The 18,988-nt window shown below is 46.6% G+C and overlaps 2 protein-coding genes across 5 annotated transcripts in view; one reads left to right on the top strand and one right to left on the bottom strand.

Annotated features, from left to right (window-relative positions):
• The window catches only part of VCF1 (VCP nuclear cofactor family member 1), an 18,436-nt gene extending 11,519 nt beyond the window's left edge, over positions 1 to 6,917 (top strand). For 2 of the 4 annotated variants that reach the window (XM_077854087.1, XM_077854089.1), the window contains exons 3-4: positions 2,296 to 2,358; positions 4,500 to 6,917. In XM_077854087.1, the coding sequence (XP_077710213.1) occupies positions 2,296 to 2,358; positions 4,500 to 4,739 (303 nt within the window). In that variant the 3' untranslated portion in view covers positions 4,740 to 6,917. The remainder of the gene's footprint in view (positions 1 to 2,295; positions 2,359 to 4,499) is intronic. The other 2 variants (XM_077854088.1, XM_077854090.1) reach the window with 2 other exon arrangements.
• On the bottom strand, positions 5,770 to 18,988 carry COG1 (component of oligomeric golgi complex 1). Its single transcript, XM_077854067.1, has 14 exons — positions 18,645 to 18,988; positions 15,526 to 15,770; positions 15,194 to 15,375; positions 14,881 to 15,051; positions 12,664 to 12,820; positions 11,723 to 11,933; positions 10,562 to 11,353; positions 9,875 to 10,021; positions 9,238 to 9,399; positions 8,307 to 8,434; positions 7,730 to 7,838; positions 7,188 to 7,297; positions 7,027 to 7,105; positions 5,770 to 5,958 (listed from the first exon to the last, which is right to left on the bottom strand). The coding sequence occupies exons 1-14, from the start codon at positions 18,963 to 18,965 to the stop codon at positions 5,821 to 5,823; spliced, it is 2,952 nt and encodes a 983-aa protein (XP_077710193.1). The 5' UTR covers positions 18,966 to 18,988; the 3' UTR covers positions 5,770 to 5,820.

Here is an 18,988-nt window from a genome sequence, read left to right as displayed (position 1 = left end):
ATCTTCTAGGCCCAGTTCAAGCACGTTTCATCTTAAGGGAGGCTCTCCTAGTTCTTTGAGCACCTGGTGCTAGCTTCCTGTCACCAGAGTAGCAGTGATGGTATGATCGTGATCCGTGGCTGTATCGCCACCATATTCTTGGCCAAGCCCAGCACATTCTTGTTGAATTCATCCTAGTCAAGATGCCGTCTTGTACAAAGCAGGCACATGAGCATTTGTGTGGACAGTAGTTTGGCCATCAGAATAATCTGCGTACTCGGGCCAGGTTTTCCAGAGCCATCTGGGGCACTGGCATGTGCACTTTTTTAAAAAAGCCCACAGGTGATTCCTGAATAGACTGACCCGTGGTGGTTCTCGGTCCTGCCCAGACATCTTCGCTTGGAGACTTCATGAGCTCTTAAGCTAACCAGGTGTCCTCGCCTTGCACGCACATCTTCTCCCCTGGGTTGTGAGTTGCCTTGGCGTGTCTAGAGAGATCCTGTTGGTCGGAATCGGCATAAATGTAACTTTATTGTGCTTGTACACATGGATGTGCGAGGGGTTCTTATTTCATGGAGCGTGACCTTATCTCTTTTGGTTTATAATATAAATCTGTCCTGCAAGTACCCGGGTCGGATGTCAGCACGAAGCCTAAACTGAAAATTCAGAGGAAAGAGGTAGAGCTCTGCAACTGCCCACTGGGACAGTGTGTGCTGAGTGGTCTCCTGAGGTGCAGGGGATGGGTTTGAGGACTCTTTCTTAGCCCCAAAGTCTGATAAAGGAATTCCTAAGAACGATATTAGTAACAAGGTAAAACTTCTGTCTTAGTTTAGCAGTTGTAATTTTGAAACTGTACTGTAAAGGAGCGCCCTCTCCCAAGCAGTTTGATACTAAAAAGCTCCACGAAGTAGGGAAAATACGATTTCTTTTTTTATCTCAAGTTTTTTGGTTTTACTCATAAAACGATTGTCTTCTGTGCAGATCTTAAAACGTTGACAGAGACTTACTTCTTAGTCTTAGGGTTGGGAGGAAATAATGGTTTTCCCTTGTCTTATAAAGTAGACCTGGGTGACAGTGTTCATATCTAGTACAGTAACTTCCCCATTTTTTTTTGGCCCTGTCCCATAGAAATGTTTTGTGACCCAGCACATACCAAATATATTCATGAACAATAAAACAAGTTTCTCAGTACAGTTACCCTTTTCAGTGTTTCGCTGTTGCTGTTTTTTTTAATGCTGGCTGCTAATGGGTTTCCCCTTCAGTTTCAAAACCTCTGGTTCATCCCTAGAGGGTGAGATACTCCTGAAAGCCTCCCTGGTGGTGAGAAGACTTTGTTGCAGGTGGCAGAAGATAGGAACCAAAGCATCTTTGAAAGGTGTTTTGCTTTTACCTTTGAGGACAGTAGTACGTAGGTAATAACGTTTTTTGTAAATGTGAAAAGAATAGATGAGGCGTGTTTACCCTGATTCCTGGATTCTAGATAGACTCTTTTATTAGTTTATAGGTAGCATTGGCCTGCTCAGTGCAAGTAAATGTAACTGTGAAGCAGTTTCAGAGGCTCTTACAGGAGGCAAATAGTCTTCTGCAGATCCCACTGACAGTATCAATATGGTTTTTAAGTCTCGGTCTTGAGGTCAGAAGTACCTGAAGATCTCTCACTGTTTGGTAGCAATGTTCTTTATTCTCTTAATTGTGAAGCGATTTTCTTTACACAGAAATCTTTTTTTGTGGAAGGTATAGAAAATAAAATCATAAAAAATGGAAGGTCCAAATTCTAAATATTCTGGCACATATATCCTTCTAGACTGTTTTTGGTGTACATATATGTCTGTCTACACTAAAGAAAAACATTTAAAAAAAGCAGCTGGCATACTACTTGTAGTATGTAGACTTCTTTCTTGGTGTGTATATATGCATTATCATTGTTAGTAGCTGAGTAGAATTTCATTGTTAACAATTATAATTCACGGAGTCTAGTTTATATACACGTTATAATAGAATTCGTTTCCCTACTGTTAGATATGTAGGTGGCTCACACTTTTTTGCTGTTAAAAACAAAGCCACATTAAACATTCGTGGACCTGTCTTTATAAAGTTGGTATAAACCACGTCTTTACATGAGGTTTTTAAAATGAACTAGAAATCACAGATGTCTTTTCACGGTATTGTACAGAAATCTCTTCAAACCTGTTTATTTTGAAGAACTTTAACCTTTTCTCAGAATAGTGTCACCTTTGCTATTATAGTGTGAAATAAAATTTGAGATGGAAACTTGACTTCCTAGAAACTGATTCTAGTTCTTGCCTTAATTTTCAGACAGTACCTGTAACGAAAAACAGTAAAGAAAACAGACTAAGAGGAAACAAAGTGTTCTGCGCGGTGGGTTTCTTACCTAGTGTAGTAGCTGACTCGTTAACTATTCACATTACTGGGTGCAGGAGAGCTGCACATCTGGGCTGTTACCTTCTAGGTTACAAGAGGCTTTTGTGGAGTTGTTTTTGGTTTTGAGTTATATTTGACTTAAGTCTTTAAGTACTTTTTTTTTTTTTAAGATTATTTATTTACCTGAGAGAGAATGAGCCAGGGGGAGGGGAGTGGGAGAGGAAAAGGGAGAAGCAGACTCCCCATTGAACAGGCTAGATCCCAGGACTCTGGGATCAGGACCTGAGCCAAAGGCAGCCGCTTAACTGACTGAGCCATCCAGGTGCCCCAGTCTTTGCTGCAGCAGCTAACTCTGCCATCTGACTCCATTCAGCCCGTTACAATGCTTTTCATGTTTGTGGGTTTTTTTGCAGAAAGATTGTCTCTTACTGTCTGTGGGCAATGGGATATGTGACCTGTTAAGTAGCTCCAGATGACATATGGACCATGATGATCCTTCCTTTAAGTCTTATTAAGAATGGATATCCTTCATGGACATTGCTTTCTTGGCTGTTTGTTATGTTTCTGTACATATCATTAGGTACAACTTTTGATCAAAAATGGATAAGCTAGTATTTTAAAAATCACTTTTAAATGATCTATCTGGAAACATTAATACATTTATTTTTATTTTTTAAAGATTTTATTTATTCATGAGAGAGAGAGGGAGGGAGGGAGGGAAGTAGGGAGACAGAGACACAGGCAGAGGGAGAAGCAGGCTCCACGCAGGGAACCTGATGTGGGACTCGATCCTGGGACTCCAGGATCACACCCTGAGCCAAAAGCAGACACTTAACCGCTGAGCTACCCAGGTGTCCCTATATATTTATTTTTATAGCAAAAATACAGAATAACCACATTGCAAGAAAGTTCTAGTGTAGGGTAGGAAAAAAAAAAAAGCAACTGTAATCCCTCCATTTTAACACGACTACTATGGCTAGTTCTTTTCCAGTCTTTTTTTCTTACATGTAATTTTACATAGTTGTATGCAGACTTTCCAAAACCAATGTCTTTGTATAAGGGTGTGTGAATTAGGATAGATCCAAGGGCTAAGTTAAGGAAAGTGTACGCCAGATCATTAATTACTAGAACTTTAACTTTTCTCATGGATTGATTCTTTGTACAGTATTGGATTGAGTTGTGAATGGAGGAAGGGTACTGCTAATCAGGTATTTGAAATACAATACTTAAATGGTAAAATACCAAAATTCTTAAATAAGATTCTTAACATTGCCTTCCCTTTTGGGAACCCTAGTTCTTAGGGATTTCTGCGTAGCTTCTTAAGACAACTAAGACACCAAATCATATTTGTTACATTAAAAAAATTAGGCACACACATTTATCAAACTGTAAAATTGCTAGTGTAACTTTATAAGAAGTATGTTGTAGTCTTTCAAGATAAGTGTTCTGCATTCAGAGAATACCATTTTGTGTCCATAAGATAATGAAATTGTCAGACTTTTTAAAACTTGTGCCCAAGAAGCTGTTTTATGTTTTTTTTTTTTTTTTTTTTAAGATTTTATTTATGAGAGACACAGAGAAAGAGAGAGAGAGAGAGAGGCAGACACACAGGCAGAGGGATAAGCAGGCTCCATGCAGGAAGCCGATGTGGGACTCGATCCTGGGTCTCCAGGATGAGACCCTGGGTTGAAGGCGGAGCCAAACCACTGAGCCACCCGGGCTGCCCGTTTTATGTGTTAATGACACTTATGCCCTATACCAGGGATGGATACTTTCCCTTGGAGGCTGAGAACTTCCTCTTTGATTAGTTGGAGATTATTGGGATGAATGATGAAAGCAGGTAGAGAAGATGTGGAAAGGAATGAAGATGTAGTTGAGGGGCTTTGCGGTCAGGCCTGCACTTGATCCTGGACCCTGCCGCTTCCTGGGGATGTGATGGGGATCATAATCCCATGCAACCTCACTTGGCAGTCAGAACGAAATACCTTAGGTGAAAGCTCCACTGTATGTTTTGATGCTGGTACTCCTCAAACCAAATAGGAAGAATGCTCTTACATGGGGTATTATAAATGAGACCACAGCGACGTTCTTAAGAAACCCAACAGTCTAATGGTGGTCCTGTTTGTTTTTCCTTCCAGTCTTCAAGCAGTGATAGTGGTGGGAGCAGCAGCAGCAGCAGCAGCAGCATCAACAGCCCGGACAGGGCAGGCGGGCCAGAGAGCAGCTTGAACCACACGGCTGCTGGGTCCGGCCCTCACACCCCTCAGCCTGTTCCCGAGCAGTCCGCACTGTGCCAAGGCCCTTACTTCCACATCAACCAGACCCTGAAGGAGGCCCACTTTCATAGCCTACAGCACCGAGGACGGCCTCCAACATGATGTGCCGGCAGTTTCTTGCCTTCTGTGAAGGGACAGCGCTGTGCAGATTTGATATTTCAACTTATGATGTTTTAAAAAATTGCACAAAAATATGCCTGTTGGCTTTTCAGTCTATATTTGAAATAACAGGTTAACAGGCAGTTGTTTACTTGTGGTTTTGCTGCACTATTGCAATTTCAAAGGGGCTTTGAAGCAATTTTTTATAGGATTCTTTTGAGGGTGGGTATCGAATCCATGTCAAGGTAATGGTATGAGGAAATCTCATCTGCGTGTTGAATCCATAGTTTGTCCAGTTCAGATTGATTTCCAAATCTGTCAATTAGAAATTCTACTTTATGTATAAAAAGGCCTTTTAAAAATGCGGGATCTTCAATTTTTTAAATTCAATAAACTAGTAAAGAGTATCTAGTTTCCATGAAAAAAACCTAAGTTGTTTTCCAAAATATAGAAAGCTTGATTCAGTCTTGCACTGAAATTAATTGCCATACTACCTCTTAGTATGTAGATGTCCTGTTGAAAGTACTCTCTCCTCCGTAACAGGAGAACAATCAGATCCAAGTTAGACTGTGTCAGTGAAGCAGCCTTGCTAATAACCGTCTTCTCTCTTTGTTATATATTTGTATCTCCAGAGAGAATGTCTTTCAGACTTGTATACCCAGCTCACTTCCGCTACCGTTAGTCCTCCAAAGCCTCCATCTCAGACTTAGGAAACACGGCACAGTTCTGACAGTCAAGTACGTAATGACCCTTTGTCTCACTCACAGACTTGTTTTACCAGCAGCTTCCGAAATCTCGCTGGGAACCCACATTGGGGTTCAAGAATTAAGGCGCTGAGGAATGCTGACTGAGTGTGAGCTATCTGAACTGCTGTCTCACATCACAAGTATTGTGAAACTGTTGGACAAGGATTCACTGTATACTTACAGTAGCCCCTGACAGTAATGGGGGGTGGGGGTGGGGGGAGCCATGTTTCCACCGCTGAAACTGGAAAGACTGGTGTGGGTTAGAAACAAACAAGCAGAGACACCGGTAGAAGAAATGATGTAGTATTTATTTAGAGAGAGACGGATACGTTCCCATGTTATTTAGTCATACTAGAGAGCCAACCTAGCTTGAATAATGAAGGCGTAGATGCGTCTTCTTCCTCACTGACCAGCTGTCTGAACAAGGAGCCAGGATGCGTTGGGTCACCTGCTCGGGAGAGTGCCGGGGGGACAACCTGCCATGCATGTAGAGGAAAGTGCCTTAGAGTCTACCCAAACCCTCCTGCCTGCTCACACCCTTCACTCCACTTGGGAGTCCACACAGCACACACAAGCAGATCTGAGAAGCACGGATAGCTCTAGTCAGGGGACTTTGCTCTGTGGAGACCAGCAAAGGATCTAGGGGACAAAATGAGATCTGATCATGTGATAGAACTAACATCTGAAGATAAGGACTATCGTAGGAAAAGGGTAAAACACAGGGACCTCCTTTCCGTGGTCTGAGCCTTTACAATAGACAGAACTTACAGGTCGGTTACTTGTAGGAGATCGAGAGTTCTGGGGCAAGTGCCAGCTCAGGTCCCAGCTTTCAGAGGGGATGGCTTGGGCTTTTCACTACCGCCTCCCAAGTGTTAACGGCCAGATGTTTAAGGAGAATTTTGGTCTTACTGGGTTTGATGGCAGGGAAGGTGGAAAGGACACGTTGCTAATATTTTTGTCCAGCAAGAAAGCAACAGAACTAAATGCCAGAAGAAGACAAGCTGTTTGGGCTCAAACACACGTGTACACAACACAATTCAGAAATACCCAGGAGGACTCCTGCGGGCTTAATGGATGGCAGTCTACTGAAACAAAATGTGTATGAAGAAGAAAATGTCAAACTTGAGAAGCAAATTCCCTTTTATTTCCCACCCCAACTGCAAGAAATGGAAGATGAAACTACCACCAGAACAAAAGTTCTTTCCAAATAAGTACAGTCGTAGTACTGGGTTAGCGGTTAACTCTTTCACCCTACAAACAAATAATCTCCATCCTGTCCTGCTTGTTTTCTACAGCGCTGGCAGCCTGAGATGACGTTTCTATTATGAGGCTACTAATAACGTTAAATGGGCATCTTTTAAAACTTCTCGCAGCTCAAGCTAGTGAAACCTTGTACTTCTATTATTGCGCCGCCATTAAAAGCAGCATTAGTGCATTTTGTCATTCAGTTCTTTATCGATTATTTGAAGGGGAGTGAATCAGGTGGTTTGGCGGGAGAAGGGGATAGGATTGATGGGGGTGAACCCCCGGCTCTCTGCACTAACCTGGGCTTTTGTTTCCATACTTCTGCTGGTTGATTTGGCCTTTCGGGTACTTGTCATGCTCAGTGGAAGAAGTCCAAACCTCCAAGACAAGATGCAGAATTTCAGGGGCATGAACAGGAAGTTTCAGATAGGCCTCAGCAAAAGCATTTTGGAATCATTACCTGATCTGACTCGACGCCAGGGGCAGTATATTATGGGGTTCTTGGGAGTTGAATGTGCAGCTCCTGGGAGTGAAATGATTCTCTGTCCCAGTGACCAATCCAAATAGGACCTGACAGACAGGAAATGGGGGACAGTAACAGGCTAGGTTTGTCCCTGTCTAGCGAAAAGAGAAAATCACTCCTCTTGCTAGTAATCAAGCTCTACTTTTATTTCTCACCATCCTTTTGGGGAATGTTGCTTGCAGTGTGTTCATGCTTCAAAATTTCCTTTTTCACTGCCCCCAGGTCAGAATCTGAGTCACATCGCTTTTATTTTATTCCCCTGAGGCCTTGATAAAACCTTAGTAATCCTTATCTACAACTGTAGAGGGGCGAGATCATGGTTGCCTCTACAGTGAGACTTTATCTAATCCTCTTTCAGCCCTTACTACTATGGTGAGCTATTTATGTCCCACCCTGCTCCTGACACTGCCCCCAGGATTACCAAGTGCTGGAGCCTATAGCTCTGCACACAAACTGAGCATGTTTCTCACGTGACTTACAGAAGTTCGTTGCACTAGGCGATTAAGGTTGCTGTTGAGGTGTGGTGTGAAAACATCCAGGTCAAACGGGTCAATGAGTGCCTCCAGATAGTCAGCCACTTTCTCAATTCTGAAAAGAGGATTATGATTAGTCTCCACACTTTTCAGGTCAAAAACCAACCTTACGGCATTTCAGTGCTAAAGAAACTCCGTATTTGGATTTATTCTTAATTCCTGGCTTGGTACCACTTGTCACTGCCCATCGTGCTTAAGTAATCAAGAGCTTTAGCCTGCTAAGATGTCGGAGTGAAGTCCATTCCTTCCTCATGTTGTTAGGGACAGTGCCAGAGGCTCAAATTATACCCGGGAGTTGGTAGGCTGACTCAGAAGAGAGAGAATTGAGATTCCACCTACCACACTCCACCATGGCATTTATCCAGCAGGTGGCCACTATTGATCAAGCTGGTAATATGAGCACTTCCTGGTTAAAGCTAACCACTAACACACAAGGAGAGGCTGTTTTGTGGCTTTCTGGAAGAGGGGCTGTGTGTGCTTGGGGGAGGCAGCACGGGGCAGAGCCTAGGTGGGGTGAGCATACCTGGAGTCCTGTTTGCTGCGGCCACTTTTCACCTCCTCAGTCCTGGCTGTCAGAACAATGTTGAGATAACGCAGATCATAAAGCAGTTGCAGGGCCCGATTCTGGGTCATCGGGAAGGCACCTTCTTTCTGTAAATGAATTTCCCATCCCCACCCTTGAAGGGAGGTGACTTGTAACAGGAACAAAATCAACAACTTTATGCTCTGAGTTACAGCTTGTTGCTTCAGAAGCAGCAGCTTTGTATACTCATAAAGGGCGGTTTGATGTCACAATGACAAAAAGATTGGGTTATACTCAAAACTTTGTCTTAAACCAAACTAAAAAACCTTACAATAGAGGCCTCGGGTGCTACAGACTGCCCTTTTAGAAGAAAAAAGCTCAAGTGAAGGAGAGGCATTCTGAGCAGCTCAGGAGAGGAGACTTCCTCTAATTCTTTCCCAAATCCAGAGTTGGTTCCCATCTTAAAGATGTCACTAATGAAACAGGAACATCCAAGGGCAGAACACTTTGGGAAAGGGGTGAGGGGAGTGGAGGGCTGGGAGGCAGGAGCTCCCTTAGGTAAGTGCCTCTGTGTGCCACACACTGCACTGGGCATGGTCCACCCCCCACCCCGCCCAAGCAGTTCTCCAAGTGACCACACCTGACCCTGGAGAAACTGAGACAGCTTCACGTTATGCCCAAAGCCACAGCATGCTCGTGGTAGTGCTGGGGTGGGACACCAGGCCTTCTCCCCTTCCCGTTCAACTGCCTTTTAGTGCAGACCTGCTCGATCCTTGAGAAGGGGCAGGATGAACTCGCAGGGCGGGAAGCCACTACCGATTAGCCTGCACTGAGTATAGACACTTGGAATCCTCTATGGGAACTGCCCAAACCCAAGGGAAAAAAACCTCAGGTTTTTCTGTTTTTAGTGGGAAAAAATTCAAACACCTACCTTCACATGTTTTTCTTCTGCAAGTTTCTCATAGGCAGCCACCACTTGGACCATACAGCTTTTCAGCATCTCTTGCAGTGTCACTTTTGGCAAAGCATGACCTCCAACCCGATTAATTTCCTGGCAAAGGCTAAACAGGAAGGACTGGACGTACCAGGATGGCTAAAAGAACAAAGGAAGGTTGAGTCACCAACTTGTGCCAGTTGAATGAGACGTCGTAAAAGTGGGTCCACTTCTCCTTACTAGGCTCATGCACCAGGACCTGGACCTCCCCAGGCAGCCCCCCACAGCAGTCCAATTAACAGAAGTGACCACTGCCATCACTGGTTCAGTGGCTGGGGGGTGACCTGGCAGGTGACACTGTGCTCTATGCTTTTGTCACTTTGGGGTGAGCAACTCTCCAGTGAGCAGAGGCTGGGTTACACAAGGCAATAATCACTAGCTGACTTCTTGAACAGTCTACTACCTACTTGGCCCTGTGTCTACTCTGCCCCCATGGTAGAAAATCATGAATTCGGCTTTTGGCTCTTCCTCAGAAGCTGTGTATTGGCTGATTTTCTCACCTCTTTCCTCTCTGCAGAGTGGGCTATCTGGTCTGGTCCAGCCCCTGGGCACTCTGATGGGTGCATCTGCTCACCTGTATAGGGAGTCGGATTGTGGATGTGACGCTGCTGCCAGACTCCGCTTCCTCTTGAATTTCTAGTTCATCCCAGCTGGTGGCTGTGGCCAGGACTGAGCCAGCATCATCTAAAAGTAACGACTGGGTGAATCCGTGAGCCAAAACCTGGTAATAAAAGGCAAATATCCAGTAGACCACTTAGCTCCTTTATAGAGGGTTTCAAACTGCCTGAGTAATCTTGAGCCAAGATTCTGCTGCGTGGGTCATGTGCGGGGTAGCAAGTGGAAATGTCATCTTCCTGGACCAATGACATACGTCAGTAATGGGACTTTTGTTGTCACTACCTTATAATGTCAGGGCCACCCCTGAAGGCACCGGGGGAGACCATAGGGAATATGCCATTCAGGTGGAAGAGCAGGAAAGCTAGACCCATGTCCAGGGAGGTCTTTCATTCTTATCTGGTGGAAGGACAAAACCCCAGAGTTTCTGTCTATAGATCTAGGCTAAACCTTTGAATGGAAAAATTTTTACATTTGTGCTATCTCCTTATCACAGAAAAATGAAGGTAATTGCACGAAATAAGAACTGTTATTCTCTTACTATGAAAAGACCTCCCTGAGGTTGGCCAGCCTGGAACATGGCAGAAGGGAGAGAGAACGGGGACTGCCCTGTGAGCTCGGGAAGACCACGTGTACTGTCCCTCACCTTCACAACTGCTGAGCTCCAGACGCGGTAGCCCATCACGCTCTGCTGGAGAAGGAGCTCCTTAACTTCCTGCCACTTGGCCTGCATAGGAATTACTTCCCGAGTTTTCCCCTTTCCCTGTTTTTTCAGAGCCCTAGGATCCCTTGCTGTTTTCTCAGAGCTCCCTGACCTTCCCAAGATGCACTGCTTCAGATGGGGACACAGTTCTCCCAGTGACTGGCAGAGTCTGGCCATGAAAAGGACCGCGTGCAACTTGACACCGTTGAGGACATCCTGCTGCCCCTGCACAACCTGTTCGATGCTTTGCAGCTCTGCCTGGATGCAGTCTGTGATGTACTTGATGCACACCACGGAGTGAGTCTGCAGCATCTCCTGCACGGTCCCGGCATCTGCGTACCTGTCAAAGGCACAGCTCTTGGCCTGCCCGGGGAAGACATCTTTGGGCAGGGGTGAGTCATCAGAGGGAAGGTAAGCCAGGAGGTCGTCCAGTTTCACCTTCAGTTTAGAATCGAGGGCAGAGCAGAAGTTCTGGACACAAGGGCTAATGGCCTGTGCTTTCATGGAGAGCCCACTGCTGGCAAACTGCCCCCGGTGCGCTACGCTAACCCAGGCAGCATCAGGAGGCAGGTCGTGGGGGCTCTCGGACCAGAGGAAGAGAGACATGTTGTGCTCAAAGTGGATGTGCTTATTTGAAGTGGAGTTGCTGGTGGTGTTCTCAAGCTCCTGCAGGGCTGAAATGAGGAGTTCCTTGGAGCTAGTGGAGATGGAGTCAAAGCCTTCTTTTGTCAGAGTCTGAAAGAAAGCAAGAGAAGAATTCCAGTCACGACTCCTGTCAGGAAGTCTCAAGGCAACAGCACCCAGTGGCAGTCCACCCTAGCACTCTGCACGTTCTGCAGCATGCTCAAGAAGTTGACGTTGTGTCAACAGAGAACAGAGTCATCACTGATGGCCAGGGACACGTTCCTGACCACCTGACAGAGACCTGGTCTCTTTCTGCATCAGAGCCAGGATCTCTGTTCATGTCTATGGCTCGCTATCCCGAAAAGCCATCCCTGAGTCTGTGAGCTGAGAGAGTACACTCAGGAAGGAACAGAAGTCCATCCAGTCAAAAGATCATACCAGGATTGGCCAGAAAACAACTGGACTATGTGATCTCCTCACCTGTAATCGGTCAAGGAACAGCTGCTGCATCAAATCCTCCCAGAACAAGAGCGGCTTCTCTAGAAGCCGCTGACATATCACATCCCAGCTGTGATTGGTGGATTCATTGGTAAGTAATTCCCACATAGCATCTCGGATACCTGCAAGACCTTTCATGCTCTTCACATACAAAAGCAGGTTGGTGATCCCATTTTTAATGTCTTCATTACACCTGCAAAAAAATCATTTTTCTTAGGCCTTATTAAGATTTATGGTTTTCACATGTTTATTAGGAAAAACAGTAGGACTCCATATGAAAAACTCTTACCTGGGTCCCAATATAAACATTTATCTCTCTCAGAGTTTTTTTTTTTTTTTTTTTTTAAAGATTTTATTTATTCATCAAAGATAGAGAGGCAGAGACATAGGCAGAGGGAAAAGCAGGCTCCCTGAGGGGGGCCTGATGCGGGACTTAATCCCAGGACCTTGGGATCATGACCTGAACCGAAGGTAGACGCTCAGCCACTGAGCCACCCTGGTGCCCCATCTCAGTTTGTATAAATATATATAAACACAGCATTTCTGCCTAGATTGGGGGGCGGGGTCCCTACCCTTACCTCCCTGAAGGAACTATCTGGAAGGAAGTTTAGAGTCTCCTAAAATGGCTTCAAAACCCACTGCTTTAAATAAAAGTTTAGGAGTGACAAAACACTTACATAGAATTTTAAATCCCGTAGGTTATATTTAAAAGGCAATTCCCTCTTGGTTCTCCCACAATGGGGGCTACCCACCATGAAGGCAGTGACCAGTGGCTGAAGGAATGACTAGCATGACCCAGCAGGCAGCAGGCAGAGCATTATCCAGAAGATCAGGCCTCTCCCTCATTCCTCAGTGGCCTCATTGGCCCTTGTGTGGCTACACGGGTGGTCCCTGCCAGCCTTAGGAAAGTTCTGGCTACTTACATGTGGATCCATTTCTGCAGGGTGTCTTTCAGGTATTCCTGGCTGATGGGCTGCGCGAGTGTTCGGAGAGCTGGCTGGAACTGGACGATGGATGCTGGCAGGTATTTGAACCAGCTGCAGAGCTTCATCTCCTCTTGCAGAACACCAGCGCCCTTTCCTAAGAGAAGGCCAAGTGACAAGTAATTGGGGCCATCCTTTGGATGTCATATTAAAAAAGACTGAGAGACAACTTCCAAAAATCATCTCGTATTCTCCTAGGCAGGTCAGACTGGACATCTGAGGTAGGGGGAAAAGGAAAGTAGAGGATGTACACTCATCCGGGTGCTGGCAGCTTCCTGCCAACTCTGGGCACCATATTAGTTGAGAAGGTGAAAGACAGGGAGGGAGAGGATGGGGCGGGGCAGGGGGAGAAAGTATTACTAAGCGCCGCGCTGCTCTCCAGGCTGTAAAAGCAGAACTTAAATTGTCACAAAGAGAAGATGATAGTTTCCCTTTCTTCACCATCCTCTGACCAACAGCTAAGGAACAGCTGTTCCAACCTGGAACAGCTAAGGAAACAATGGAAGACCACTCATCCTAATCGGTGAGTTGTAGCTCTTCAGAGGTGACTTCCCAAGGACACAGGCATCTGTGGGGTGACTCGGGGGAAGCCCCTGCATGGTATTTTGTGCGTGAACCCTCCAGAGCTTGAAACACAGGGGTCTTTCTAAGGTCCCTTGTACTTGTTGTTCAGAGTCACAACAAATGAGCCCGTACTCACCTTTCATAAAGGGGGTGAAGCATTAAGTGGAAGCCAGGGCATAAGGAAGAGGCACCCTAGTTGGAAGATAAAGTAACACCAAGAAGAGACTACATAATACACACACACTCTCTCTGAAAATGACCACGTGGCTGTCCCCACATTCTCCTTGTTTCCGTTCTACCTTTGGCTGTGTCGCCTCCGCCTGACCGAAATCCTGGCGTCCTCTGTTATCCTCTCTCCTTCCTGATGACATCACCCATCCCCACAGCTTGACACAATAGCCCTATGCACAGATGTGTGTCCAGCCAGCCCTCTTACTCCTCTGTTCTGGAACCACAGTCACCTGCCCACTCCACATTCCCGTTCCAAGGGCTCAATCGTCTCCAAAGCAATATTTTCAAGAGTGAACTCCTTGTCAGCCCTTTCAAACCAGTTCATTTTCTAGTAAACTTGGACATCCTCTTTCCACACTCTCCACAGCCAATCCACCAAATCCCCTGCTAAACAGATGTCCAAGTTGTCCAATTAGTCCCCATCGTCTGCCACCTAAGTCATGATGACAGCCTTCCCAGTGAGCTCTCAGCATCCACTCCAGACTCCGTGGAGATCCACTGCCACATAAAAGCAAACTGCATTTAATTCCAGCTAGGATAAATGCTATCAAATAAAAGTATGGGAACATATAACAGAAGGAGGAACAGGCCTGGAAGGTCCTAGAAGGCTATCCATTGTAGTCTGGATAAAGTCCAAACTCCCTAGCCTGGTCCACAGAGCTCTGCATCATATGGTCCCATCTAACAGACTGGCCACATCTCTTCTCATGCAGTTCTTCCCCCTACCCAATCCCCCTTAGCCTCACCTGCTTACTTTTAGTTCCTCAAATATATTAACATCTTCCTTGCCTCAAGACCCTTGTACGTCCCATCCCCTTTGCCTGGAACTCTTCCTTCCCTTCTTCACCTAACTCTTTCTTTCTTTTTTTTTTTTTTTTTTTTTTTACTTTATTTATTTATTCATGAAAGTTGCAGAGGGAGAAGCAGGCTCCATGCAGGAAGCCAGACACGGGACTCAATCCTGAGACTCCAGGATCACGCCCCAGGCCAAAGGCAGATGCTTAACTACTGAGCCACCCAGGCATCCCATTTCACCTAACTCTTAACCAAACTTTTGGGTTTTGATTTAAATATTCTCCAGGGAAAGCATCACTGGTGAGGTCCCTCCTTTGAATGCTCCTAAGTCAGTTTGTACTGTGCCTTTATGGTAGTGGCCACTACTGTTACTCAATGGATAGGCGCATATTTCTGAGTTTAGTATTTGCCTCTACCACTAGACTGTGCCCTCCACAAAGGTAGGGGTCCTAATTTGTCCAGTGCACTGCTATACTCCCAGAGCCCAGCTCAGTAGCAGGCAGATGGTAGGTGCTCAGTAAATAACAGTTGGAAAACCTGAAAATAAAAAAGCTTGGCTAAGCTCACCGGTAGGATGCTGGCCTGTGATGGTCTCCAGAGTTGAGAAGAGCAAGCCACATGGCAGGGATGGATCTGGCAGCTGACCTTCTGGTAAAGTGTAGAAAAGAGCATGAGCTTGGTTCAGAGTGGTGGCCAACAGCTCCACTAATGAGCAAATCTGGGCCTTGATGCTGGCACCTATGAGAAGAAACCATCCTCCTGTAAACAACTTCCTTTAGTAAAGTCAGAACCAGAGTACATTCTAGGTGCTTCAGTTTCCCTCAGCTCCTCCTCCATTCCCTTGTTTAAGGATCACATTTTGGAAAGAAGCCAAACCCACCATGATGTGGCTGGTTGAGAAGTTTCTGTATAGCTGCCTTTCTGGCCAATAGGAAGTCTGTTAGGGCTTGGCGTGGAGAACTCTCTTCTAAGAGCATTATAGCACACAGGGCCTCAGCTACAGCTTGGTCAGACACGGCTTGGCATTTGAGCAGCATCTTACTTTCATGCAGAATAGTTGACCTAGAAAGATGATGACAAAGGTCAACAGGGAATTTTTTACATCTTGGGAAGAAGAACCTTGGTACATCCAGATGGAAGACACATTCCATAAGCCAGTTGTGGTGAAGTGTGGCCATCCTCAGAGCAGATCTTTATGCTGGACCCACTTACCGGAAATGGCTGGCTGCTGCTACCTGACGGATGAGTATAGGGAATCGTGAGAGGACAGGGCTATATCGGGAAGTAGAAGAATCCAGCTGGAGCAGGTTGTGAAGGTGGCAGCAAAGCAAGTAGAGCTGTGTGGCGTGAAGATATTGAGAGGCTTCCATCGAGCTCCAGATCTTCTCGGGAATTTCTAAGAGCAGCTTGATCTGGGCAGCCATGCTGTAGAACTTCTCCTGGGACGGCTGCTGTGGCTGCAGGGAAAGGCACAGAATGAAGGAAGAAGAGCAGACCAGTGCAAGACCAGTATTTGGCAGGCTTGGGGAGAAATGTGCGGGTACTGTAAGGTACAAAGCTTTTCTTAAGCCCAATTCCATGCCACTTGGCAAGCTCTCAAAGTTTAGTGTAGTAGAATTACTGGAGTCAGGAGTGCTGTACAATCCCACTGGATTTTGCTCCCAGTGGGTGCACCTGTGCTCAGTCTCATGGAGACACACACTTCATCTGGTCATCTCCGTCTGGTTATCAGCGACTCTCGATATGTCTCCACAGCACGGAGCCCTATGGACCACTACTCAAGTGAGCTTTCTCCTTCCCTGTTCTGATGTGCAGCCTCCCTACATTTGCTTCTGCTTCTTTGAGTGCATCACGGACTTCTTTATTACTTGTCCATCAACTCTTCATCTGGTGCAGTCCACCCTCCTACTTCAGGACTCTCTATCATCCACCACTACCACGTCTCATTTTTAGTCCTCGCCACTCCCAAGTCCCAGTGGAGCCTTTTCTGCTGCTGCCCTGCTAAGTTTCTCTGCCATTCCATCATCAGTATGTTCAAAACTAAATTCATCTCCCTACCAAAAATTTTAGTCATCTGACCTCCATAAGTACCTCGGCATACCACCACTCTGCTCCCATGTTCCAAGGAGATTCATATCCTTCCGACGGTTCTGTTACCACTTCCAGGAGTCTAATGCAATTCCTTAACACCTCACACTAAGATTAATCCAAAAACATTCTCTACCCCTTCCAATCTATCCTTTCCCCTTTGCCTTCAGATTAACCTTCCTCAAAGGGCATTTAGATAAAAAAAAAAGGGGGGGGGCATTTAGATCATATCTTTGCTCAGTTTTAAAAAGCTCCTCACTGTTTGGTATCTTGGCCTGGTGGTCACAAATTTCCTGTCTGTCCAGTACTTTCTTCCAGGGGCCCTTCAATCCATTTGTTCTCATGTGTAGGAGAGGGGAAGAATTTCATCCCCTAGAGCAATATCTGGAGACATTTCTGATTATCGGCACGGGGAAAAGGGGTTGATACTACTGGTGTCTGGTGGGTCGAGGTCTAGAGGGATGCTTATAAACATCCTGCAACTCACAGGACAGTCTCTACGACAAAGAATGATCCAGCCCCAAATGTCAAAAGCACCAAGGTCGAAAACTCCTGCTTTAATCAAATTGAATAGCTGCTTTTCATACTCCAGACATGTATTCCAAATCTCATGTCATGAAGGCCCCTCCCTAGTAAGGAGGACTCAAACCTCAAGTGACTTCCTTTGGAAATCTTATGGTAAATGTACATAATTATTTTGGAATTATTTATTTATTTATTTATTTTTATTTATTTATGATAGGCACACAGTGAGAGAGAGAGAGAGAGGCAGAGACACAGGCAGATGGAGAAGCAGGCTCCATGCACCGGGAGCCTGACGTGGGATTCGATCCTGGGTCTCCAGGATCGCGCCCTGGGCCAAAGGCAGGCGCTAAACCGTTGCGCCACCCAGGGATCCCTATTTTGGAATTAATTACACGTTATCCTAAAATGCTTTCTACTGTTACTCTGAATTATTGCCACGGACTTAAATTCCTTGACTGGATTATAAGCTCCTTCAGAGCAGGAACTAGGGGGCTTCTGTTTCTTGGTGCCTGAAAGCAGAGGGCACTCAAATTTTTGTGGGTCTGCCTGAGAATAAATCAGATAAAACAACTATAGAAAAACACATTTTTAAAAGTCAGGCACAGCACAAGTTAGCTTTTAACTAAACTGTGAAGCGTGACTAGGTTACAGGAGAGGCTGGCCACCTAAGAGGAGGCCTGTAAAAATGCACAGCTTCCAGGAGAGCAGGATGGAGGAGGTCTCTGGTTGCAAAAACTGACCGTGTTGTGTGAGCCCTGCCTACTGACCCAGATTCTCCCCTAAAACACATGTTGTATTAAAAAGTTCCAAACCGGGGCAGCCCAGTTGGCTCAGCCGTTTAGCACCACCTTCAGCCCAGGGCTTGATCCTGGAGTCCCGGGATGGAGTCCCGCATCCGGCTCCCTGCGTGGAGCCTGCTTCTCCCTCCGCCTGTGTCTCTGCCTCTTATGAATAAATAAAAATCTTTAAAAAAAAGTAAGATAAAATACAAAGTCCCAAACCAGAGCTAAATTGTACTTTTGCAAGTTCTTCCCCCAGGTGGTTAAGAGTGGATTCCAAACCTTTCCAAACCTTTCTGCCTCCAGGGACCCTTCCACTTGGTCTTCCCTAAGTCAACAGTCTTTAGAAATAATGCAAAATGCTGCTCCAGTATTGGGATGTACTTAGGGCCGAATCCTTCCACACCAGGTCTAATTAATCATTAGGAAAAACAACAACAACAACAAAAAAACCTAAGTCAACAGTCTTTAGAAACGCAAAAATGCAAAATGATGCTCCAGTATTGGGATGTACTTGGGACCGAATCCTTCCACACCAGGTATAATTAATCATTAGGGGAAAAAAAAAAAAAAAAGAAAGCACTCGGGATAACTTGGCTAGGACGCCCTTCGTTGCCCCCAAATGAGCATGTTCCGCTGGTGAAAGAAAAGGGGGGCTTGGTGACACCCGACAGCTGCACCCAGAGGAGAGCGGGATTTGGAATCCTGGAGGTTGTTCCCGGGAATGGGGTGGGGCTGCGGGGGGGGCCGAGCTGCAGGAGGGGACGTCGTCGCACCGGGGGAAGCGTGTTGGGAGAAGTCGGGGACGCTGGGCGGGGGGGGGGCGCCCCCAGGCCGCGCTGCAGGGGAGCCCGGGGAGCGGGGTGGGGGGGGGCGGCCCGGAAGTCCGGCGGGAGCTGCGCGCGGCGGGTGAGCGGTGAGCGGCCGGCGGGGGCTGACCTGCGGGTCCCGCGGCGGCCGGGGCGCGGCCGGGCCCGCCAGGCGCAGGCGGAGGCGGGCGCAGTACTGGTCCGTGGCCTTCACGGCGTCCACCAGCCCCTCGGCGCAGCGGCGCATCTGCCCGATGGTGTCGGCCGCCTCGATCAGGTCGCGGTACCGCTCGCCCACCATCTGCCGCAGCTCCTCCTTCTTGTGCTCGATCTCGGCCCGAACCTGGCGCTCCAGCCCGCGGATCTCCTCCGCTCCATGCGTCTCGAAGAGCGCCCCGGGGTCGCGCAGGTCCAGCCGCTTGAGCGCGGGGGAGGCGGCCGCGGCCGCCATGATGGCCCCGTCGGCGTCCTGAC

The sequence above is a fragment of the Canis aureus genome, chromosome 16, assembly GCF_053574225.1.
Source record: "Canis aureus isolate CA01 chromosome 16, VMU_Caureus_v.1.0, whole genome shotgun sequence".
Taxonomy (NCBI): domain Eukaryota; kingdom Metazoa; phylum Chordata; class Mammalia; order Carnivora; family Canidae; genus Canis; species Canis aureus.
Note: the sequence above shows the minus strand (reverse complement) of the source record. Positions and strands in the feature narration are given on the sequence as shown.

What these genes read in the sequence shown, in the direction of transcription:
- COG1 (XM_077854067.1), bottom strand. Translation starts at nt 18,965, where the DNA reads ATGGCGGCCGCGGCCGCCTCCCCCGCGCTCAAGCGGCTGGACCTGCGC. An exon ending in CTGCAGAAATGGATCCACAT is followed by an intron (nt 11,934 to 12,663) that starts GTAAGTAGCCAG and finishes ATTTTTTTGCAG; the next exon opens with GTGTAATGAAGACATTAAAA. An exon ending in CAATCCGACTCCCTATACAG is followed by an intron (nt 9,400 to 9,874) that starts GTGAGCAGATGC and finishes TTGTTCTTTTAG; the next exon opens with CCATCCTGGTACGTCCAGTC.